Here is a 25,628-nt window from a genome sequence, read left to right as displayed (position 1 = left end):
TTGGACAGTCTCTTCCCTGTTGGCTCTAACCAGGTCTTTCCCATGGTTACCATCCTCTACCAGGTTCCAGTAATACTTCTCTCCTCTTATTTCTTCAGGCCTAGGGATAGTCAGTGGCCTCCTATGTTGCTAGTGCATTGATGCTTCACCAAACCTTATTGGCTCCCTTAGCTTCTCCCACTCGTCTGTAGATAAGCCTTTCAAAAATCTTATTATTGAGAATTGTTTTGGATAGATTCTATTTTCTGAGTTTGTTTCTTTCCTGAGTCAGAATAAAAGATCCATTTAGTACTGTAATGGTCACATGTTCACAGTGTGAGAATTCAGAGGAAATCGCTGCTGATAAGCAGTGACTCCACTGAACGTCGTGTAATGTTAGGTTGAGGTAAAGGGTGACTGAATGTGCTAACAATAAACCCTGCCAACTTGTTGCAAATGTGTTGTGTTCCTTACTCATTAAGCCCTTTCTGTGCCTGTCATTGGTATATAGCGTTGGAAGGAGCGGTGGAAGTGGTTCTCACACATCTGTCTCACTCCCATATGCTCTCTTCCACCCAACATACTTTTTGAAAAAAAATGACATACACATGGTTTATTGGTAGGGTACACATGGTACAATTTATTTATTTCCTTTGGGGGTGATTTTTTAAATTGAAATATAGTTGATGTATAATATTATATTAGTTTCAGGTTTACAACATGATTTGACATTTGCAAACCGTACACTTTTTTTTTAACATCTTTATTGGAGTATAATTGCTTCACAATGTTGTGTTAGTTTCTCCTGTATAACAAAGTGAATCAGCTATACGTATACATATATCTCCATATCCCCTCCCTCTTGCATCTCCCTCCCACCCTCCCTATCCCACCCCTCCAGGTGGTCACAAAGCACCAAGCTGATCTCCCTGTGCTGTGCGGCTGCTTCCCACTAGCTATCTGTTTTACATTTGGTAGTGTATATAGGTCCATACCACTCTCTCACTTCGTCCCAGCTTACCCTTCCCCCTCCCTGTGTCCTCAAGTCCATTCTCTATGTCTGCGTCTTTATTCCTGTCCTGCCCCTAGGTTCTTCATAACCATTTTTTTTTTAGATTCCATGTATATGTGTTAGCATACGGTGTTTGTTTTTCTCTTTCTGACTTACTTCACTCTGTATGACAGACTCTAGGTCCATCCACCTCACTACAAATAACTCAATTTCATTTCTTTTTATGGCTGAGTAATATTCCATTGTATATATGTACCAAATCTTCTTTGTCCATTCATCTGTCGATGGACACTTAGGTTGCTTCCATGTCCTGGCTACTGTAAATAGAGCTGCAATGAACACTGTGGTACATGACTCTTTTTGAATTATGGTTTTCGCAGGGTATATGCCCAGTAGTGGGATTGCTGGGTCATATGGTAGTTCTATTTTTAGTTTTTTAAGGAACCCTCCATACTGTTCTCCATAGTGGCTGTATCAATTTACATTCCCACCAACAGTGCAAGAGGGTTCCCTTTTCTCCACACCCTCTCCAGCATTTATTGTTTGTAGATTTTTTGATGATGGCCATTCTGACCGGTGTGAGGTGATACCTCATTGTGGTTTTTATTTGCATTTCTCTAATGATTAGTGATGTTGAGCATCCTTTCATGTGTTTGTTGGCAATCTGTATATCTTCTTTGGAGAAATGTCTATTTAGGTCTTCTGCCCATTTGTGGATTGGGTTGTTTGTTTCTTTGATATAGAGCTGCATGAGCTGCTTGTAAATTTTGGAGATTAATCCTTTGTCAGTTGCTTCATTTGCAAATATTTTCTCCCATTCTGAGGGCTGTCTTTTGGTCTTGTTTATGGTTTCCTTTGCTGTGCAAAAGCTTTTACGTTTCATCAGGTCCCATTTGTTTATTTTTGTTTTTATTTCCATTTCTCTAGGAGGTGGGTCAAAAAGGATCTTGCTGTGATTTATGTCATAGAGTGTTCTGCCTGTGTTTTCCTCTAAGAGTTTTATAGCGTCTGGCCTTATTACATTTAGGTCTTTAATCCATTTTGAGTTTATTTTTGTGTATGGTGTTAGGGAGTGTTCTAATTTCATTCTTTTAGATGTAGCTGTCCAGTTTTCCCAGTACCACTTACTGAAGAGGCTGTCTTTTCTCCACTGTATATGCTTGCCTCCTTTATCAAAGATAAGGTGACCATATGTGCGTGGGTTAATGGCTGGGCTTTCTATCCTGTTCCATTGATCTATATTTCTGTTTTTGTGCCAGCACCATACTCTCTTGATTACTGTAGCCTTGTAGTATAGTCTGAAGTCTGGGAGCCTGATTCCCCCAGCTCCGTTTTTCTTTCTCAAGATTCCTTTGGCTATTCGGGGTCTTTTGTGTTTCCATAAAAATTGTGAAATTTTTTGTTCTAGTTCTGTGAAAAATGCCAGTAGTAGTTTAATAGGGATTGCATTGAATCTGTAGATTGCTTTGGGTAGTAGAGTCATTTTCACAATGTTGATTCTTCCAATCCAAGAACATGGCATATCTCTCCATCTGTTTGTATCATCTTTGATTTCTTACATCAGTGTCTTATAGTTTTCTGAGTACAGGTCTTTTACCTCCTTAGGTAGGCTTATTCCTAGGTATTTTATTCTTTTTGTTGCAATCGTAAAATGGGAGTGTTTCCTTAATTTCTCTTTCAGATTTTTCACCATTAGTGTATAGGAATGCAAGAGATTTCTGTGCATTAATTTTATATCCTGATACTTTACCAAATTCGTTGATTAGCTCTAGTAGTTTTCTGGTAGCATGTTTAGGATTCTCTATGTATAGTATCATGTCATCTGCAAACAGTGACAGCTTTACTTCTTCTTTTCCAATTTGGATTCCTTTTATTTCTTTTTCTTCTCTGATTGCTGTGGCTAAAACTTCCAATACTATGTTGAATAAGAGTGGTGAGAGTGGGCACCCTTGTCTTGTTCCTGATCTTAGAGGCAATGGTTTCAGTTTTTCACCATTGAGAAGGATGTTGGCTGTGGGTTTGTGATATATGGCCTTTATTATGTTGAGGTAGGTTCCCTCTATGCCCGCTTTCTGGAGGGTTTTTATCATAAATGGGTGTTGAATTTTGTCGAAAGCTTTCTCTGCATCTATTGAGTTGATCATATGGTTTTTCTTCTTCAGTTTCTTAATGTGGTGCATCACATTGATTGATTTCTGTATAGTGAAGAATCCTTGCATTCCTGGGATAAACCCCACTTGATCATGGTGGATGATCCTTTTAATGTGCTGTTGGATTGTTTGCTAGTGTTTTGTTGAGGAGTTTTGCATCTATGTTCATCAGTGATATTGGCCTGTAGGTTTCTTTCTTTGTGACATCTTTGTCTGGTTTCCATACACTTTTAAAAGCAGGATAGTTATAGGATGTTGAAATCATTTTAGGGAACTTCTGGGATTTCTCAGTCACAGATATAAACAAAGATTTCAGTTATCCAACAGTGATACCTTTTGTGGAAATGTAGAAAACAACATTGTACCATGCACCCCCCCAGCTGTACTGACATATAATTGATACATAGCATTGTGTCAGTTTAAGGTGTACAGTGTGATGATTTGATATACATATGTATTGTGGAATGATTACCACAGTAATGTTAATCAACACATTTATCACCTCACATAGTTACTATTTGTGTGTTTATGATGAGAACATTTAAGATCTATTGTTTTACCAACTTTCAAATATACAATACAGTCTTGTTAACTGTAGTCACCATGCTGTACATTAGATCTCTAGACTTATTCACCTGGAAGTTTGTACCCTTTGACCAACATCTCCCCATTTCCCCCGCCCCCTAGACCCGAACAACCACCAATTTACTCTCTGTTGCTATGAATTCAGCTTTTTTAGGTTTCGCATGTAAGTGAGATCACATAGTATTTGTCTTTTTCTGTCTGACTTATTTCACTTAGCATAATGCAAGGGCTGGTTCTGCTGTCCTCGTTTGTGAATGACTCTGTTCTAATATTGAAAGAGCCATCCATAGAGTTATTCATTATAGCACAACTGAATTTACATTAATTGCTATTTTAAATATTTAAAACTAGGTGTTTATAAATAGGTGTGCTTTATGCAATAACTCTTGTTAATTTGTGCTAAGTAATGCCAAGAAAACATCATTTAGTGATAGTTGGGGCTTTTATTGGTTTGTTTGGGTTTTTTTTGTTTTCTGTTTTGCATGTATTAGCTTGGGAGTCAGTATATCCCAAACCTAGTCCTACTTCTAATTTTCCAAGGAGCTGTGAACAAGAATCCTATTTTTTTTGTTGTTATCTTAGCTTCTATTAAAATGGAATAGACATGCCTAAATTGTAGGGACATAAGAATTTTAAGAAACTGTAAAACTCTCTGCCAGGCTGTAAGAGTCACCAGGTAGTAGTAAGAAAAACATCAGGAGTAGATTCAACATAGTTGGATGTTTTAGTGCTATTTGAGAATAAGTGAATATATTTGAAGAAAAGAATTAAAAAAAATTATCTTTATGTGGTAGGTGAATGAACTATTTATTCTCCAGTCAATGTTTAAAAAATTTTAGATAAACTTAGTGTGTAGAACTGAAGAAACCCCTATACTTGTCTTTAGTGTTTTTGAAATAGTGAACAAGTTAGTGAAATTAATCCTACAATATAATAAATATTTCCATTCTACTAAAGACTTTTACCTAAGATATTGTAAATAAGGTATTTTCGACTAAGACTGTCTCAGTGTTGGTGTAGTTCTTTTCAGATTATTTAATATGTTGCTTGCCTTTTAGGAAATCATGGATAGAATTTATAAGAATGTTATGAGCAAAGTCCAAGAGATGAATTATATCCAGAAAACTCTGTTCAAGATAGGGTATGATTACAAATTGGAACAGATCAAAAAGGGGTATGATGCACCGCTTTGCAATCTGTAAGTATATCTCATAGACTCTGTAGTTTGAGCCTTTAAATCTTTTTGTGTTTTTACATCTGGAAGATGAGGAAGTAACTGACAAGTTAATTTAGTTTGAGCATCACCACCATGATCATAACGTTGAATTTCTCTTTTATTCACTTCTAAGCCTCATTGCTTGTAGAGCAAGCAGAGGACCTTGAACTCTGATCTTGGCAAATTAACAAATGTTAATAATTGAGTACATATTTAAGATTTAATTATAATATTTGGTCTCATGAAGAAAAACTAGAGTAGACTTTTGTGTCAAGACAGTTGAGTTTAAAAAATGCCATTTCTAACTCAAAAAAGTGATTTTCAAGATTTATTTGGCGTGAAGGTTTCTGATGTATTGTATTCATAAAATAGCATATTAAGTGTATGAATATAACGGTTATTTTAAATGTGGTGCTGGGGAGTTGAGATGGGGAAGCATTTTTCATTGGAAGGGAAATAAGATAGATGACTAAATGTTCCAAAGGTAACTTTACATTTTTTCCTTTGACATCATCCTTTTCTTTCATTTACTGTGTGTCAAAGTAGTTTCCTGACACCATACATTTTTCTTTTTGCCTTTTTAAGAGTTTTTCTGGCATTTTTTTCAATGTGCTACTAGTTGTTGCTTTGTTCACCTCTCATTATCACAATGGTCCTGAAATATAGGTGTTCAACCAACGTTGAGAAATCTTTTCCAGAGCCTATAAATTAGTGTGTCACCAAGAATAATCTGTGCATATATTAAAATCATTTACCCCTTTTATCAAGGATACTGTTTAAAAAGGTGAAGGCTCTGCTAGGAGGGAATGTCCGTATGATGCTGTCTGGTGGAGCACCCCTGTCTCCGCAGACACAACGATTCATGAATGTCTGCTTCTGCTGCCCGGTTGGTCAGGGTTATGGACTGACAGAATCGTGTGGTGCTGGCACAGTTACTGAAGGTAAGCATTTTTAATGTGGCAAATGATTATGTTAATTGCTACTGGTAAGGCCAATTTGCATTGCCTTTGGGAACCATGGTAACTTTATACCTCTTAAGTAATATCAGATTCAATGAAAATCTACATATTTTAGTTTTAGAAACTTGTAGTTGAGTCATGTGTACCCTTTATTTTTAAGCCTCGTAAATACTTAGGACACATTGTCAGTCCTGAAAGTTCTGTCACCCTGCTCTTGTAATCTTCTTTCTCTAAATGATCACTTCCTTGGAGAACTGCACTCTTGGAATAAGGTATCACTTTTGTGCTCCCTCTCGAATCTGTATTCCTGCCCTGACTTCTTGTTTGCTTTCTGTTGTTTTCAACAGCCTATATATAGCAGGGTTTCTCAACTTCAGCACTGCTGAAATTTTGAACCAGATAATTCTTTATTGTTGGGAGCTCTCCTGCACATTGTAGGATGTTTAGCCACTAGATAGCCGCCAGATAATATGACAATGAATTATATCTTTAGATGTTACCAAATATCCCTTAAGGGGCAAATCACCCTAGGCTGTGAAACAATGGGGTATAGTAATTTTTTTTACTATCTCACTTTCACTTTAAACTGATGTCCAAAGTCAATGCCATTATCCAAAACCATCTTTCCATTGGCAAATTGTTTGACAGTGTTATTACCATCCTTAAAATCATTCAGGGCATTAGCTTTGAAGTTATTTGATTGTTTATTTTTAATATCTTTAACTTTCACCAGATCTTCCCACTTTTTCATTGGATTGCTCCCTCCACTGCCTGCCACCTGTGGCATCTAACCTTTTATTACTTCACACTGCCCTGTGGTAACAGCCTTTCAGCTGCTGTGTCTGCCTCTATTATATTACTTCTGATTCATCCTCTATTCTTCTGTTAGACACATCCACCTCAAACACTGCTTCATACCTGGTGAACGTAGCTTTCAAGATGTCTCTAACCTGGCACCATTGTACCTCTTCATCATTATTTGCCACCTGTGTACACACCAGGATTCTTGTTTCCAAATAAGCCAATCTTCTTACTCTCTCTTGTATTTTCTGTTCCCTTCTCTTGCAATGCCCTTTTTGCTATCTGGTCACAGCCATCTTCTCATGTGCAACTCTTCAATTAAGTGTTTCCCAGACATTTCATCTTACATTGATCTTTCTAGTCTCCAAGGTGCTATTGTTCTCACCATCAGTACCATGCAGTTTAGTATTTAAAAGTGCTCTAAATTATTTCACGTGCTTTTCTCTCCAGGTAGTTTGTTTGTAAGCTCATTGAGGGCAGTGTCTCCTTACCTTTAATGTGTTTTCCTCACAATGTTTAACATAATGCTAGGTACGTAATAGGTTGTCCATAAATACTTGATTACTGCAAGCAATAATCACAAACTACAAAAGGATAATATCATCATCATCATCATCATGTTGGATAATAGCTGCTAACATTTATTGAACACTTTGTTTTTTTGCCAAGAAGTGTTAAGCACTGTCCACGAATCATCTCATTTAACCCTCACAGCATATCCCTATATGAAATGGGTTCTGTTATTATCCCCTTTTATATAGATGAGGAAATGGAGGTTTAGAGAAGTTAAGTAACTTGTCCAATTTATACATCCAGTCAGTGAGTTGTAGAGGAGGACTTCCAATCAAAATCTGTCTTACCAGAATTCTCTGTAGGTAATGGCGGAGCCAGCTCTCCTCCCTTAACAGATTTTTATACTTGATTATCCGAAATGTAGCCATGAGAAGCCAAAATGATGTACCAACATTGAAATCAATTGCACTGTTAAAATGAAGCTGAAGGGACTTCCCTGGCGGTCCAGTGGTTAAGACTCCATGCTTCCACTGCAGGGGGCACGGGTTCGATCCCTGGTCAGGGAACTAAGATCCCGCACATTGTGCGGTGCGGCCAAAAATAAATAAATAAAAAAAAATGAAGCTGAATTATTGAGAAATGGTCACGCTTTGCATTCCTCTCACCATGGCCTCTTCTTTTGTCATCTTTCAGAATCTGGCTCCAACTTTAATATTCCTGTAATCACATTAGGGGGAGTCTGAAATGTGTTACACTAATTAATATCTTTGTTGCTCTTTCCCTTATAGTTACTGACTATACTACTGGCAGAGTTGGAGCCCCTCTTATTTGCTGTGAAATTAAGCTAAAAGACTGGCAGGAAGGTAAGCATTTTATGACAAGCTCTAGTGTTTCTAGATATGCTAAAAACTACCGCGAGCCTCTAGACTTCCATTTTTAAAAAGCATTAGGTTGTCTGCGGTAGCAAGCGAGTCTTTGCTGTTGCTTGTTCCCTGTGCTTTCTTTTTCTTCAGTAACATTGTTAGGTTCCCAAGAGGAAAGGGAAATCTCTAGAATCTAGGCATGATGATTCTGAACTTGGGAATACTCGATGGTAAAGAGGAAAAAATTCTTAGCAGGGCATTCCCTGGATTTGGAGAAGGATGTATATCCTATCTTTTGAAGCTAGATTTTGCTAGTGAGTAGGTTTGGGCTGGGAAATGAAACCCCATATTTTCAGGGGATAGAGTGACTAATCACACACACACACACCCCAACTTCTTAGCGCTTGACCCCAGCAAACATTTTTTTTTTAAAGAGAGTTAACTTTTATTAAATATCTTACAGGTTCCAGGCAAAGGACTAGACACTTGATGTGAATTATTTCATTAACTTCATCAGCTGTTTGTAGTGAGATAGGCATATACAAATAAACCCATAGACTGACAAACAAGTGAATTAAGAATTACTTAACACACAGCACATTCAATGGCCAAGGAAATTGAAATTCAGAGACATTAATTGCACAGCTAGTAAGTGGCAGACCATGAATCACACCTAGAACTGTTTGACACTAAAACTGATGCACTTTCTAGCATACTTTGCTGTCTCCTAAATCACATCCCTGGTTTGGCTCAATCAAACTTTTGGTAAACAGTGAATCACCATATGATTTTGCAGTGGAGAACAAGCTCTTGGCCAGATCTTATATCAGAAAAGATACCAAGGAGAGAATTATTTTGAAGACATTTTCCTGGACCTGACTCCTGGTACATCCTGAAGTTTAGTAAGGAAAAAACAGTTCCACTGGATTACTCAAGAGGCAAATGGGAACCTTGTGGAGGAAAATAAAAAGAATGGATTGGGTCTGAACAAGGAGTAAGAAAATCTCAACCTTAATCCAGGTTTTGCATTTAATTCACCAGTGCACCTTAAACTCACTTAGAAAATTTGCTATTCCAAACAACTAAGTGAAAAGAGGAAGTTAACAAACAGCATTATGTGAACAATATTAAGTAGTTTTTTACTGGCTTTTCAAAAACTACCTTCTTTACTCCCTATCTTATCCATATGGCCTTACAGCCTCACAGAGAATGTAGCAATGGGGACAGATTTTCACAGAACCTGGCATATAGAAGAGTGGTTCCTACTCTTTAGCATGCGTGAGAATCATCTAGAAAGCTGATAAAATACAAATTCCTGGACCCTACCTCCAGAAAGACTCATTCAGTAGATCTGAGGAGACCTGATAATTTGTATTTCTTTCTGTTTTTTTTTTTGCTTGGTCACTGTGCATGTTATTCAGTTCACATACAGACAGCAAGATCCATGTATTGCTTAGAATAGAACCATTTAACCTTCAAGTATTTTGGAATTTTCCAGCTTTGTTTTTTTTTTTTCACACACACACACTGTATTTTATTTTTACAAGAGATAAATAAACTGACACCAAGCATTGTAAATGGATGACCACAACAAAAGCAACAATGATTGCAATTACCAAACACGAAACACACTCATACTATGTCATAGTATTGACATTCAGTCCAGTAATCCTCCACTGTAACAGCTCCTTTACTTTGCAGTGAAAATTGATTTGTATATTTTTTGCCTCTGAGTCCTTGTGGGATTTTTTTTTATTCAAACAGAAAGTCACAAAAATTATAATCATCCTCATCAGTTCACTCAGTCCCATGTAATTAATTTTTTTTTCATCTTGATCTTTTGTTAGCGCTTTTATGAGTTCATCAGTTTTCCATTAGAGTTCTGAAAATGCTTATTCATTCAGTTCAGCAGTATAGTCAGTTACCAGAAACCAGTACTTGTCAGAGTCTTTTCCATGAATTCCTTGAAGATGAAACCCTTTTATAGGAACATTTTTGCAAAAGCATCAGAGTACACCCAGAACTGTCTGTAAATGCCAAAAGACTTAAAAATGACCACGGTTAAAGATTTGATGAAAGTTCATAATAATGCAATTGACAAGGAAATTTAGTTATTTCTGAGATATACATTTTAAAGTAATAACTAGAATTATGACTTATAACATTATACCAGAACATATAAGATTTTTAGAAATTTCATGTAATGTCTGAAACATTTATATTAACATATTTCCATACAAATAACCCAAAGAAAGTTTAGTATTAGTTGTTGTTTTTGTTTGTTTTTTTATACTGCAGGTTCTTATTAGTCATCAGTTTTATACACATCAGTGTATACATGTCAATCCCAATCGCCCCCAGCAAACATTTTTATAGTTGAGAATCAATTGCCCAGCTATTTGTATAGTTTAATTTTTATAAGTAACTGCAGAAGGCGAGCCACTTAGAGGAAACCTGTGCTTTACAGACACTGGTGATAATCTGCAAAAGTAAAGCAGTCTTCCTATGATGAAATTGTGAAAAATATTAAACATATTCATTAACTGCAAAATAATTAATAGCCTAGCCATGCCAGATAAAGGAAGAGTAATTAAAAAGCTTAAGATTTTCTTTTATTTTTAAAAAATTTATTTATTTATTTATTCATTTTTGGCTGCTTTGGGTCTTCATTGCTGCGTGCGGGCTTTCTCTGGTTGCAACGAGAGGGGGCAACCCTTCATTGCGGTGCGCGGGCGTCTCATTGCGGTGGCTTCTCTTGTTGCGAAGCACAGGCTCTAGGCGCGAGGGCTTCAGTAGTTGTGGCACGCGGGCTCAGTAGTTGTGGCTCGCAGGCTCAGTAGCTGTGGCGCACGGGCTTAGTTGCTCTGCGGCATGTGGGATCTTCCCGGACCAGGGATCAAACCTGTGTCTCCTGCGTTCGCAGGCAGATTCTTAACCACTGAGCCACCAGGGAAGTCCCTCTTTTATTTTTCAATTTAGTATATTTGACATACAACATTGTGTAAATTTAAGGTGTACAGCATGTTAATTTGATACATTTAAATGTTGTAATGTGATCGCTGCCATAGCGATATTTAGCATCTCTATTACATTACATAATTGCCTTTTTAGTGGGTGGGATAGTTAAGTTTTAGTCTCTAAACAAGTCTGATGAATATAGTACAATATTGTTGTGTGCAAAGAGCCATAGACTCACCCTTTAAAGGACCAGTTACCTTGTAGGACACATCCCTTAGGTTGTTTGAACCCAAGAAAATGAATGGGCTTTGTCTGACATAAATTCGAAGTTTCGAAAAGTGTTTGTCCTATGTGACTTTTTATTATGTGCATTACTGTGGTGCTCTATGAGCAAACAACCGTTCCTTTTTAAATACCACACTGAAAGGCCAATTTTATTCCCAAGCATTTTACATCTTGGGAATAAGTCCTCCTTTCTCCCATGGTAATGCCTTTCCAATTTTAGAATGAAAATCTTAAAAAATATAGGGAGTGTGTGTCTATGTATATTGGGCATCAGCATCAAAATTGCTTTACTAAATGGGTTATTTATTAAGCAGTGGAATCAGAGAAACAAGGTATATTGTAAAACTTGGTAAGGAGAATTTTGCCTTTAATTTTTATTTTTCTGATTTTTCTGGTACTGGGCTTTAATGTCAGTTTTGGAGAGTGGGTCCATATTTGGAGTTTTCCTTGCTATGAAAGAACCTTTGCTTTATATAATAAGAATGAGTTTAATGTTTCATGTACAGTGGGTTTTGTCATGCTGAAATATCGAATAGTTTTAAATTTATAACTACCTATGCTCTTTGATTAAAACCTCCTTAGAATATATCTGAAACACATTTGATATCAACATATTAATAATTTACTTCTAACAACTTCAAGTGTTACCCTTCTTGGGGGTGATTTTATCTTAACAGAACGCTATGAACCCTAAGCTTTAATGATGTTCTAAGTGTGAAATTTTATGATCCTGGGAAATATTAACTAATATGCTCCCGTAAAGTGAAGTAAAATTTGATCAGGGGAACAATAGTAGCAAAGGATCTTTAAGAATTAATACAAGTAAATTTGTTTTAGAACAATAACTAATTTGCTTTTATGACATCCAGGTGGTTATACAGTTCACGACAAGCCAAACCCCAGAGGTGAAATCGTAATCGGTGGACAGAATATCTCCATGGGATATTTTAAAAATGAAGAGAAAACAGCTGAGGATTATTCTGTGGACGAAAATGGCCAAAGGTGGTTTTGCACTGGTGATATTGGAGAATTCCATCCCGATGGGTGTTTACAGATTATCGGTCAGTGTATTCTCTTTTTTGTGCTTTTCTTTAGTTTTTGCAACTTCCACATATATGAAAGGTAATATTGGTCAAGTCATTAATAGGGTTGATGATTCCATTGGTTTAAACTTTAGAAAAGTTATTTAACTTCGGTCTGTGCTTCTCCATCTGTGAAATAGGGACAGCAATACTGACCTGGTAGGGGTTTTGTTAGGATTAAATGAGTTGATACATGTAAAATGTTTAGAGCAGGGCAGTACCTGCACCTTACTAAGTGGTAGCAGAAGCAGCATTGGGGTAGGGAGGGTGGGCAGGAAAATAGCAGTTGGCAGTGAGAAAACAAAAATTGCTCAGAAGAGGTTTTCTTTGTTTGTTTCTTTGTTTTGTTTTCTTTTGGTCAACTATTGATACATTTGGTTCCGTATAACCATCTACTGTAACATACCCTATTCTAGGCCTTCCTCACCATTTACCTCCCCACCCAAGAAGCATTGTGGACATGTTATTTTCCCTAGTGGCCATTTATATGACTCTAACTAGCCTGGACTCTTAGAAAATTATAATGTCAGTCCTCAACATTAATCTGTTCTTCTGAGAATGTCAGTTGGCTTGGCACTGCCCTTATTGAGCCTACTGAAATAGACTAAGTTCAGAGCTACTCCAAAATAGCCCTTACACTACTCATTTTAATCAGGCAAAAGTTAAAAATTTGACTAGCTGATAAGGACCACTCTGTTGGGTCCCATTCAGATCCTTTTCAAGCCATAAAATTTCCTCAGTCATTATCTCTAGTGGTCCATTTAAGTCTGTCTCTGGACCCATATGTGACCTGAATATAGTTAGAGATTTCCTGGGAAAATTGGTTCTTTGCCTAGAAGTTTGATCTGCCAGTGAAATTCCCAGGAAACATGGCTCAGTCTAGAACCAGTAACTCCCCCACCTACACCGCCACCGCCTTTTTCCCCTTGATCCTTAATTGTGCTGGAATCAAAGGCTGGCTCTGGTGGCATGTAGACTGGGTTCCCAGCCTATGGGTAGGCAAGTCAGCACTCACACAAAGGATGTAAGGCAACCTGGTGATGTGCCATCCTATGCCAGCGTGTTATTAGTGCACTGTCATTTTAACAAGATAATGACAAATCCGGAAAATGGGGAATTAACATTTATTGACTGTGTTCTGTATGTCAGACATTGTGCTACATGCCAGTATGAGGTAGGCATCATTATCCCGGATAAAATTTGAGGGTTGGAGTGGTCAAATGACATGTCTAGGATCACATAGCTAGTAACAGGCAGAGCTACCATTCAAATCTAATGCCCCAAAGTCTTTGTTCCTTCTATTAAATTCATTATAATATTAAACATTATAGTAAGATATTAAAGCTTTTGGTGTAGGATATAACATTTTAGCCAGTACTTCTTTAACTAGGCATTTTCTTTTTAACTGATGTGTATGGGCAAACATTAGACATAACAAGATTTTAAAAGAAGTATCTTTATAAATAAAGATTAAGGTGATGAGACTGAAAGAAAATCAGAATTGGACATACCTTAATAAATGTACTATGGATAACATAACATGCTTCATGACTTACAGATCGTAAGAAAGATCTGGTGAAGTTACAAGCAGGGGAATATGTATCTCTTGGGAAAGTAGAAGCTGCACTGAAGAACTGTCCGCTTATTGACAACATCTGTGCTTTTGCCAAAAGGTAATTTTAAAGTTGCATTTGTGTTTCATATACTTACAGTAAAAGGATAATTGGGAAAAAATTGATATAATCATAAGGGAAACATCAAACTTTCAGAGTTGGGGAATGTTATAAATTTATGAAAGTTCTTGAATTTAACAGTTTAAAGGTCATTTGAGATAATCCAGATATTTTAACTATTTACTGGACCACCTACTATGTCTTGCTAAATACTTAGCTATGCCACAACAGTTATTTCATTTAACATCCATAACAACTGAAACTTAGCATAGGTAATTTTCCCAAGAGGGTAACACAGCTAGTACAAGTTTTCTAAATTAAAAAACCTGAGAGATTGGACCATTTTCTTTCTTTATGTGTTAATATGGTTTATTTTTCTGGGCTTTATTACTCCCTTTAAAAAATTTAATTATAAAAAACACAAAACCTAAATTTACCATCTTAACCATCCTAAGTGTACAGTTCACTAGGATTAAGTATATTCACACTGTTGTACAACCAATCTCCAGAACTTTTCAACTTGTGAAAATGAAACTCAATATCCATTAAACCACTCCCCATTTCCCCTCCCCCCACCCAGCCCCTGGCCACCACCATTCTACTTTCTGTTTCTGTGAATTTGACTCCTCTAGATACCTTGAATAAATAGAATCATACAGTGTTTGTCTTTTTGTGACTGGCTATTTCACTTAGCAGAATGCTCCTCAGGATTCATCTACATTGTAGTATGTGTCAGAATTTCCTTCCTTTTTAAGGCTGAATAATATTCCGTTGTATGTATAGACCACATTTTGTTTAGTCGTTCATCCATCAATGGACAACTTGGGTTGCTTCTACCTCTTGACTATTGTGAATGATACTGCTATGAACATGGATATTCAAATATCTCTTGAAGATCCTGCTTTCAATTCTTTTGGATATATACCCAGATGTGGGATTGCTGGATCATATGGTAGTTCTATTTTTATTTTTTGAGGAACTGCCATACTCTTTCCATTATGGCAGCACTATTTTTTTTCCTTCCCATCAACAGTGTACAAGGGTTTTACTTTCTCCACATCCTCAGTAACATTTGTTTCTACTTTAAAAATTTTTTTTTTTATAGTAGTCACGGTAATGAGTTTGAGGGGATATCTTGCCCCCAAGGATTAGTGATGTTTGAGCATCTTTTCATCTGCTTGTTTGGCCGTTTGTATATCACCTCTGGAGAAATGTCTAATCAAGTCCTTTGCCCATTAAAATTTTTTTCCCTCTTATTTTTGATTATACAATACAGTGTTATCAGCTGTAATCACCATGTTACACATTAGATCATCAGACCCTATTCATCTTATAGCTAAAAGTTTGTACCCTTTTATCAGCCTCCACCCCCAGCCCCTAGCGACCACTTTTCTACTCTCTGTTTCTATGAGTTTGACTTTTTTTTTTTTTTTTTTTTTTTTAAGATTCCACATTTAAGCAATACCATGCAGTTCTTGTCTTTCTGTGTCTGGTTTGTTACACTTAGCATGATGCCCTCCAGGTTCATCAATTTTGTCGCAAATGGCAGAATCTCTTTCTCATGGCTCAGTAATATTCCATTGAACATATACACCACATCTTCCTTATCCATTCATTTGTTGATGGACACTTGGTTGTCTCTATATCTTGGCTATTATGGATTAATGCAGCAATGAACATGGACCAGATACCTCCTTGATATCCTGTTTTCATTTCCTTTGGATTTATACCAAGAAGTCTCCATACTGCACCACTTTGCATTCCCACCAACAGTGCACAAGGGTTCCCTTCCCTTTTCTTCACATCCTCACCAAAACTTGTTATTTCTTGGCTTTTTGATAATAGCCATTTTAACAGGTATGAGGTGATATCTTGTTGGGGTTTTGATTTGCGTGTCCCTGATAACTGGTAATATTGAGCACCTTTTCATGTACCCGCTGGCCATCTGTATGTCTTCTTTGGAGAAATGTCTATTCAGTTCCCCTGACCATATTTTAATTGATTTTTTTTTTTTTTTGCTATTGAGTAGTATGAGCTCTTTATGCGTTTTGGATATTAACCCCTTATCATATATGATTTTCAAATACTTTCTCCTATTTTGTAGGTTGCCTTTTCATTTTGTTGCTGGTTTCCTTTGCTGTGCAGAAGCTTTTTAGTTTGATATACTCCCACTGGTTTAGTTTTGATTTTGTTGCCTTTGCTCTTGGTGTCAAATTCAATAAGTCATTGCCACGACCTATGTCAAAAGAGCTTCTTCCCCCTATGTTTCCTTCTAGGAGTTTTATGGTTTCAGGTCTTTGCCCATTTTTTTTTTTTAAAGCCAATTCCTTACAGTTTTGTTTTTTTTTTAATTTATTTATTATTTATTATTTTTTTTTTTTGGCTGTGTTGGGTCTTCGTTTCTGTGCGAGGGCTTTCTCTAGTTGCGGCAAGTGGGGGCCACTCTTCATGGCGATGCGCGGGCCTCTCACTATCGCGGCCTCTCTTGTTGCGGAGCACAGGCTCCAGACGCGCAGGCTCAGTAGTTGTGGCTCACGGGCCTAGTTGCTCCGCGGCATGTGGGATCTTCCCAGACCCAGGCTCGAACCCGTGTCCCCTGCATTGGCAGGCAGCTTCTCAACCACTGCGCCACCAGGGAAGCCCCCTGCCCATTTTTAATGGGGCTATTTTGTTATTGTTTTTGTTGTTGAGTTGTAGGAATTCTTTATACATTCTAGATATAACCCCCTTATCAGACATACGATTTGCAGATATTTTATCCAGTTCCATAGATTGCCTTTTTAGACTCTGTTGTGACCTTTGATACACAGAACATTTTTTATTTTTGTTGTACTCTTCATCTATTTTTTCTTTTGTTTCCTGTGCTTTTGGTGTCATATCTAAGGAAGCACTGCCAAATCCAGTGTCATGAATCTTTTCCCCTATGTTTTCTTCTAGGCATTTTATAATTTTAGCTCTTATAGATTTAGGTCTCTGATCTATTCTGAGTTAATTTTTGTATGTGTTATAAGGTAAGGGTCCAACTTCATTCCTTTGTATATGGATATCCAGTTCTTTTAATACCACTTGTTGAAGAGACTGTCCTTTCCCCATTGAGCGGTCGTGGAACCCTTGTTGAAGATCATTTAACCATATATGCAAGGGTTTATTCTGGACTCTCTATATCATTGGGCTATCTATGTGTCTGTCTTTATGGCAGTACTATGGGCTTTATTACTTCTTAATGAAGCTGTAACAAATAAGAGAAATATATATTCAGAATTATGTGTACTATTCCTTTGAATAATTTATGAATAATTGTTCTTAATGTTTTAGTTTCTAGTTTGTTTTATTTTCTAATTTTTTAGTGACCAGTCCTATGTGATAAGTTTTGTGGTTCCTAATCAGCAAAGGTTGACGCTTTTGGCACAACAGAAAGGGGTGGAAGGCACTTGGGTTGATATCTGCAATGACCCTGCCATGGAAGCTGAAATACTGAAAGAGATTAGAGAAGCTGCAAATACCAGTAAGTAAGAAATGGCTTATCTGTTGATGTCCCTAAAAGTTATCTAATGAGGTCCTGTGCATTAGACTCTTCAAGATGTCTATTTGGTTTTGTTTGTTTTAAATTTTTATTGCAGTATAGTCGATTTACTATGTTGTGTTTTAAAAAACCTGCCTCTTAAATATACATAATGAATTTCCATGTTGGAAGGATCTTTAAATGTTATATGGTAGAATAACCTAACTAGTTCTTTTTTTTTTTTTTTTTTTAAATTTTTATTTTATTTATTTATTTATGGCTATGTTGGGTCTTCGTTTCTGTGCGAGGGCTTTCTCTAGTTGCGGCGAGCGGGGGCCACTCTTCATCGCGGTGCGCGGGCCTCTCGCTGTCGCGGCCTCTCTTGTTGCAGAGCACAGGCTCCAGACGCGCAGGCTCAGTAGCTGTGGCTCACGGGCCCAGCCGCTCCGCGGCATGCGGGATCCTCCGGGACCAGGGCTCAAACCCGTGTCCCCTGCATTGGCAGGCGGATTCTTAACCACTGCGCCACCAGGGAAGCCCAAACCTAACTAGTTCTTATTGCATGTCACAGCATCCCTGCTAGGTGGTCATCTAGTCTGTGTTTGGAATGGTCCATCTTTGTTCTGATAGTTCATACTAATGTGCCCTGGTGTGAATGTTTTATCATTTACCATTGCGTATACTTACTTGGTGTGGGCCCTTTCAATCTAGAGATCTCTGCCCTTTGGTTCTGGGAAATCTCCATTTACCTTTTGTTGTTTGTTTGCTTTTCTTTCATTGCTTTTCCCCTCTAAGTTTTGTGTTCATGTTTTTATCTGGGACTACTTTTATATGGTTGTTGACCTTCTACTTTCATCCTCTAATTTTATTATCTTTTTTTTTTTTCTTTTGTAATCTATCTTGTCCTTTTTTTTTTTTGCTGGGGGTGGGAGGATTGCAATTTATTTATTTATTTATTTATTTATTTATTTATTTTACATCTTTATTGGAGTATAATTGCTTTACAATGGTGTGTTAGTTTCTGCTTCATAACAAAGTGAATCAGCTGTGCGTATACATTTATCCCCATATCTCCTCCCTCTTGCGTCTCCCTCCCTCCCACCCTCCCTATCCCACCCTTCTAGGTGGTCACAGAGCACTGAGCTGATCTCCCTGTGCTATGCGGCTGCTTCCCACTAGCCATCCATTTTACATTTGGTAGTGTATATATGTCAGTGCTACTCTCTCACTTCATCCCAGCTTCCCCTTGCCACCCTGTGCCCTCAAGTCTGTTCTCTACATCTGCGACTTTATTCCTGCCCTCTCACTAGGCTCATTTGTACCACTTTTTAAAATTCCATATATATACGTTAGCATACGGTGTTTGTTTTTCTCTTTCTGACTTACTTCACTCTGTATGACAGACTCTAGGTCCAGCCACCTCACTACAAATAACTCAATTTCGTTTCCTTTTATGGCTGAGTAATATTCCATTGTATATATGTGCCACATCTTCTTTATATCTTGTCCTTTTTGTTTTATATTCTGGCAGATCCCTCAACTTTATCATTGCCTCCGTCTATTGAACTTCCAACTTCCAAAATCAGAATTTCAATTTTCAAGAGCTCTTTCCTGCTTTCTTAGTGTCCTTTTAATAGCATCCTGTTGCTCTTTCATGGGTGCAGTCATCCTCTGAGGATGTTGAAGGGATTCCTTTTATGAAGTTTCCTTCTCCTGTTATTGTTTCTGTTTCCTTCAAGTTCCACTTTCTGCTTGCTTTGGTCAGCCTCGCATATATCTGCTGATCCTTGTCTGTCCATTCATATTTGAGAATGAGGTTCTAAAAAGCTGTTTGGAAAGCTTGCTGGGCTTCACTGAAAAGTTATTCAAATGTTAGTGTCTTGAGTCATTCCACTTCTCCAGAGGAGACTTCTGCAGTCTCTTACCTGGGGGATATTAGCATGACTGCCAATATTCTGGTAGCCAAAAAAAAAGGGCATTGGAAGGGGGCTGGGGCTGGGGTGGGTAGGTCTTCCCCTCACTGAACCCTTAGGTTTTCAACCTTACCCCCTCCCTCTATTGTAAGTGTCCCGAGTCCAGAGTCTCTCTAGGTCAGTTTTTCCAAAAGGTAAATCTATCTCCAGCCTGGTTGGGGAAGAGCAGGATGAGGGAGAACTGTCCTCTGAACAGATGAGGGCCAGCCCTGCTGTTTTCAGCATGCCCCTCATCTCTGTCTTCTGTCCCTCAGCTTCTGTCTATGGGCTCGGGAGATTGGTTTGCCTCTTGCTGGCGTTCTTCGATGTGGGCAGTTAGATTTCAGCTCTCTTGGCTCCCAGTCAGTTACTGCTGGCCTGTTTGCTTTTGGTCTTCTAAGATTTTGTTGGGCCTTCTCACTCAGTGTCCTCTTTCTCTCATTTCGGTTTTTTCTTTGTGGTTAATACCTTTTTAATTTAAAAAATTATTATTATTATTTTTTAGAATTTTGGTAGGAACTTTTAATAAATTTATTTATTTATTTTTGCTGTGTTGGGTCTTCGTTTCTGTGCGAGGGCTTTCTCTAGTTGCGGCGAGCGGGGGCCACTCTTCATCGCGGTGCACGGGCCTCTCACTATCGCGGCCTCTCTTGTTGCGGAGCACAGGCTCCAGACGCGCAGGCTCAGCAGTTGTGGCTCACGGGCCCAGTTGCTCTGTGGCATGTGGGATCCTCCCAGACCAGGGCTCGAACCCGTGTCCCCTGCATTGGCAGGCAGATTCTCAACCACTGCGCCACCAGGGAAGCCCTAAAAAATTATTTTTAAACTGTTTATTTTCCAGGGGAACAGAGATAAACTGTGTACTCTTCATGTTTAATTGGAAGCTATTAACCTAGTTTTAACCTATTGCTTTCCCTCCTAAGAAATGAAAATATCATTTTTCTGATTACAGGTACCTATATTCATTATAAAGTACTGGACAATACAGAAAGTTTAAAGGAGGAAGTAAAAATCACTTAATGGTAGTTACCTTTGGGTGGTGACATTACATTCTGTTATATATATTTAACTTACCAGTGTCATCGACTTTCTTCTAAGTCAGTACATATAGAATTGAATTACCATTTTTTTAAGCTAAATAGTATTCCAGTATAGGAGTGTCCACTTAAGTCCTTATTGTTAGACTTTTTCCCTCCACTGTAAACAAATAGAATATATATGTTTTAATCTAATTTATTTTCTTATGTAATTATTTTCTTAATATGGATTCTTAGAAATGGAATTTCTGAGTCAAGAAAAATGTATATTTTAAAAGCTTTTTTCCCTTATGTTGCCAAATAACTCCCTCTTCCCCCAGAAAAACTGGACTAGTTTATACTCCTGTCAGAGATACATGAGCACACCTATTTCCCTAACTAGGCTACTATTATTTACTTTTTAAATTAACTACTTGGGTTCCATTTTGGTTAAAAAATATAGTTTGTAACATTTGTTAGCAAGTTCAAGTTGAAAAACTGTTTTCCCCAAGAAGAACATTCTTCTAGTTAACTCTGGTCACTGTAAAGTTTTAAATAGCAGTTACCTATTAACATAATCTGCAAAGTAAGTTACTGTATAAGCATAAAGACAGTAGCTTAATTTTTTACTTAAAGTTGGTTTTGTTAATTATAGTATTATTGATATATCACACTTTTTAATGTTAATATCACCAGGCTTCCAGAATTTTCTTTGATACAAATCCTCATTTTTTTTCTTTAAATGTAGTATTTTAAAAAGTATTTCAGCCAATAGGCTGTTACCCTTAGTCACTCTCTGAACGTACTAATGGAGCAGAATGTGACTTGAATAATTTGTCATTGAATGTTCACCTGTGTAAAAGCAACAGTGGGGAAAGTTTTTCAGGCTGGAAAATGGAATAAAATTCTAGGACCTGCTAGGCCTACATAACTTTCCTGTGCTTGGATTGAGGCGTGAAATCGAACAATTCATGATTTGGATAATGAACACTAATCATGAGCTAAATCTAAATAACTCATAAGCTCGCCTGTGCCACAGAAGATTTATTTTACTAACCTTTTGCTTCAAATTATAATTTCAGAGACTTAGGCCAAAAAGTATAAAATAGTTTTGATTGTATTCAGTTAAATCTGCCTGAAATCATACATCGTTCATAGCAGGCCTCTTCATGTTTTAACTATAAGTGCAAGGTATAGGTAGTATCATAAGAATGCAAAATGATGGTTTTGGGGTGATTTGACAACTATCATTGGCTAGAAAAATTGACATTTGCTGCCACCCGCAGGTCACATTTCATCATGTCCTAGGTAATTCTGATAAAATGCCACGTGTAAAATTGTTTTTGTTTTTTTCTTCCCCTAATCTTTTTCACTTGTTTGCAATTTATAAATTTATTTAATTTATAGGAAACTGTGTGATTGCCTGTTGCTCTCTATAGCTTGTGGTTCTAGATAATGTTTAGGAGTTTCCAAAACTATGAAACCTCTAATGCAGCATTAAAAAAAAATGCTTAATTTGCTTGTGTGCAATTGAAATAATGTGCCTGCTTTGTCCCATTGTTGTCAGTGTTTCTGGAATACGACCTATGTAAGTAGGTAAAGTAATATGAAATAAAAGGTTTTGGAGCCAGATCAATATCTGAGAATTTAACTATTCCCTTCCAAATGTGACCTTATTTCAGGTACCTCTGTATAACTGAGCTATAATCTATCATCAGAGTAGATATGGTTAATTTGAACAAGTTTTATATTCCTTTATTACCTTTTTAGGCATTACTTTTAGGAAGTTGGTTTTAAGTAATTTGAAAGATTACTTTTCCCACTCAGCTTTATATTTTTCTCTTATTTTAATGAGAAACTCGCTAATTCACTCAAGCTTTCGTAAAACTCAGACTAGCCTTAGAACAAAAACTTCATTGAATTTGAGTTCTTTGTGCTTATCACTGAAACCAAGTTGTTTCTCAAGTTACCTAGGCTGTTTAGCAGTAGTTTTAAAACATGCAGATGTTTGCTTCTTCGAAATTGCTATTTTAAATAATTGCATATAAAATAAAGTTCATCTGTAGATTAACATTACTGTTAGTAGGCCTTCAGAATTTTAAGGATGACCTTGTATTAATAATAAGTAACTTCACTGAATATAATTTATTGAATTTAAAATTATTGAGTACTGTATGGATTGCTTCTATGTCCTTATTTTCACCATTTTCTTACGTTTCTTTCAACATGTGTTGTGTTGTCTAACTCAAATCCAATATGTGCTGCATCAATTCTTATATCATTTAAGAGTATGAAACTCACAACCCCCCTTTTGATTCTTATTTGAATATAGCTTATGAAGAACAGTTGTCTAGAGGCTAATTTTCTGTAGAATGAATGAATAAATATGTATGTTTCTTGAGGGCTCAGTGTAGCCTATGGATGGCAGTGAACAGAACAAAGCTTCTGCTTTCATGGAGCTTACATTCTAGTAGGTGACATAAATATATAATATATGGGGTGGTGATAAGTATTTTGAAGAAGACATAGCATAAGAGGATACAGAGAGACAAAGGGACTTCTGTTTTGTTAGGAGTGGTCAAGGGAGTCCTCTCTGAGGCGGTGGCATTTGAACAGACACCTGGATGAGGTAGGGAGGCGAGCCATGCAACTACAGTGGGGAAGGCCATCCCAGGCAGAGGGCGCAACAGATAGAAAGACTCTGAAGAGGAGGGTGTCTACATATATATTAGGAAAAAATACTGCATAGTCCAGAACCATCCAACTGAAACAAATGATGTGTACTTTGAGAAATACAAAATGAAATTGTAAGGTGGTGGTATCATTAATTAACTATAACATACCATTACGTTTGTCTCATCACCTGCATCATCTAGGTGAATCCTGCAAAATTCATGTTTTATTGTTTCTCTCTCTCCTACTCGCCCCCATTTTCCCAACCCTCGTCACTCTTCCCCCTCCTTTCCCCTCTCTCCCTCCCTTTCCTTCTTTCCTACCCCCCCCCCCTTTCTCATTTCAGTGAAATTGGAGCGATTTGAAACTCCAATCAAGGTTCGCTTAAGCCCAGAGCCCTGGACCCCTGAAACTGGTTTGGTCACTGATGCTTTCAAACTGAAAAGGAAGGAACTGAAGAACCATTACCTCAAAGACATTGAGCGAATGTATGGGGGCAAATAAAATGCTGCTCTCTTACTTACAGTTGTGCAGGAGGTGGCCTGGTGGTTTTTCAGTTCTGGAGTTTTCAGCCTTGTTGAGCTGTCTGTTAGAATGTAAAGTGTATCATTCTAAAAACATGGTAATAAAAAAACAAAACCCAAAGTGATTAAAATAGTTGTCGAGTCTACTTTAACTTAGTTTTGCATAGTTCTAGTGAAGCTGAAACTGAAAAGTTATTTCCCTGTAGCTGTGTTATTAATTTTAGAGCAAAATTTCTGTTTTTAAAAATTAGCCTAAGATATACTTGTTTCATTAAAGAAAAAATATTTAATGTTGAACAAAATAAGTTGGAGCTGGAGTAGAATGTAGTCTGAGGAAATTTGCAACTTCCGATGTCTATTGTCTTCCTAGTTCAGAAGGTGCATCAAATATTAAGCATGACCAAAAAATACATTAACACTACTCAAAGCAGAAGTGCTGCAGGGCTTTAAAATTCTCTTCCAATCATTTGTATTGAATCATAATATAATATACAGAATCAAATAATACCTTGGAAACCATTTTAGCATTCATAATTGTTGTGTAGGTTACTCATAGAATCATTATAATATTGTGAATAATTACAGTGCCTGAAGTAAGAATAAAACAATATAAACGCACCAAAAAATATCTAGTAATATATTTAAAGGGAAATTCAACTGCTTTTTTGAAATTTGGAGATGTAAAATCAGTAACTGTAATTATTTGAATGAGTTAAGAGTAAAAGTACATCTTAAAAAATGCTGAACATTGCGTTTCTGTTTGTTCAAAATAAGACAAACCAAGAGTTAAAATAATAGAAAGTTAATCAAATTTTAACAGGAAGCATTTTCTCTGTTAGGTGATAAAATCATAAGTATTTAGAATTCCAACCCTTGCACAGCACTGAACCTGGGAGAGGATTTAGACTTTGAACTTATCTTTGATAACAGGGATTAATTTTAAAGTGTATTAAATCACACTTGTAATTTAAGGTCTGTTTGCTGTTGCTGATTTGATTCTTGATCAATTGTTTGTATTACCAAAAGCCTTTCATTTTGCTTTAATTTTAGCAAAAGCGGGTTATGATGAATGACTTCCCTACTATCTTGTTTTAATCTATGAATGATTAATTAACTTGGATGAGTTTTGGAAACTTAAAGGGAAGAACACACTGTTACCACTTTTTTTCTGTTTGAGAAGAGTTTAGAAACTGGAAATGCTGGATTTGGGAGAAGGGAAGTTACTAAGGGACTGATACTTGTGCAGTAACTTGGGTATGTGGGCTTCTTTTTGAATCTTTAATTAAAATCTGGGATTATATATCCCTGATAGGTATTCACACTTGAACCATAATTACTGTAAAAAAAAAACAAAAACAAAAATTCTTAATACTGTTATTCTTTGCACTTTTTTCTTAATCATTTTATATATATATATATATATATATATATATATATATATACCTATATATATATGTTGCTTACATTGCTTTGTACAGATGTGGGCCACCACTGCAACAAAACACATTCTGTTTGCTCTAGAATATTTATAAAGAAAATATTTAAATGTTATGTATATGGTGGTAAAAAGGAAAAATCACCTGGTGTTATTATAAGCAAGAATGGAGGTTTTTGTAAAGAATGTTCAGTGTTCTGCAGTGTAAAATTTGAAGCAAGGTCTCCCTGAGTTATGTGTATGTGAGTATTCTCATTCTTCCCAACTTGCCTTCTAAGAGTGAAAAATCCTTCTTACCAAGTAGACTACTATTCAGCTCCCACTGTTCCTGGCCCACTGTTGATCCTCTAAGGATGATGTTCTTCGACTTTTTCAGTAGGTGAGTCCCCTCCTCTTGGAATGGTGATTTTAAATGTGTGAGTGCATGCGTACTCAGATATTTTAACCCTC

At 36.9% G+C, this 25,628-nt stretch overlaps 1 protein-coding gene across 7 annotated transcripts in view; it reads left to right on the top strand.

Moving 5' to 3' along the window:
- The window catches only part of ACSL4 (acyl-CoA synthetase long chain family member 4), a 73,449-nt gene extending 49,575 nt beyond the window's left edge, over positions 1 to 23,874 (top strand). For all 7 annotated transcript variants that reach the window (XM_068532478.1, XM_068532477.1, XM_068532476.1 and 4 more), the window contains 7 exons: positions 4,785 to 4,924; positions 5,711 to 5,883; positions 8,004 to 8,078; positions 12,191 to 12,382; positions 13,962 to 14,076; positions 17,424 to 17,581; positions 23,566 to 23,874. In XM_068532478.1, the coding sequence (XP_068388579.1) occupies positions 4,785 to 4,924; positions 5,711 to 5,883; positions 8,004 to 8,078; positions 12,191 to 12,382; positions 13,962 to 14,076; positions 17,424 to 17,581; positions 23,566 to 23,723 (1,011 nt within the window). In that variant the 3' untranslated portion in view covers positions 23,724 to 23,874. The remainder of the gene's footprint in view (positions 1 to 4,784; positions 4,925 to 5,710; positions 5,884 to 8,003; positions 8,079 to 12,190; positions 12,383 to 13,961; positions 14,077 to 17,423; positions 17,582 to 23,565) is intronic.
- The last annotated feature ends 1,754 nt before the right edge of the window (positions 23,875 to 25,628 follow it).

This window comes from Eschrichtius robustus, chromosome X (genome assembly GCF_028021215.1).
Source record: "Eschrichtius robustus isolate mEscRob2 chromosome X, mEscRob2.pri, whole genome shotgun sequence".
Classification (NCBI taxonomy): domain Eukaryota; kingdom Metazoa; phylum Chordata; class Mammalia; order Artiodactyla; family Eschrichtiidae; genus Eschrichtius; species Eschrichtius robustus.
Note: the sequence above shows the minus strand (reverse complement) of the source record. Positions and strands in the feature narration are given on the sequence as shown.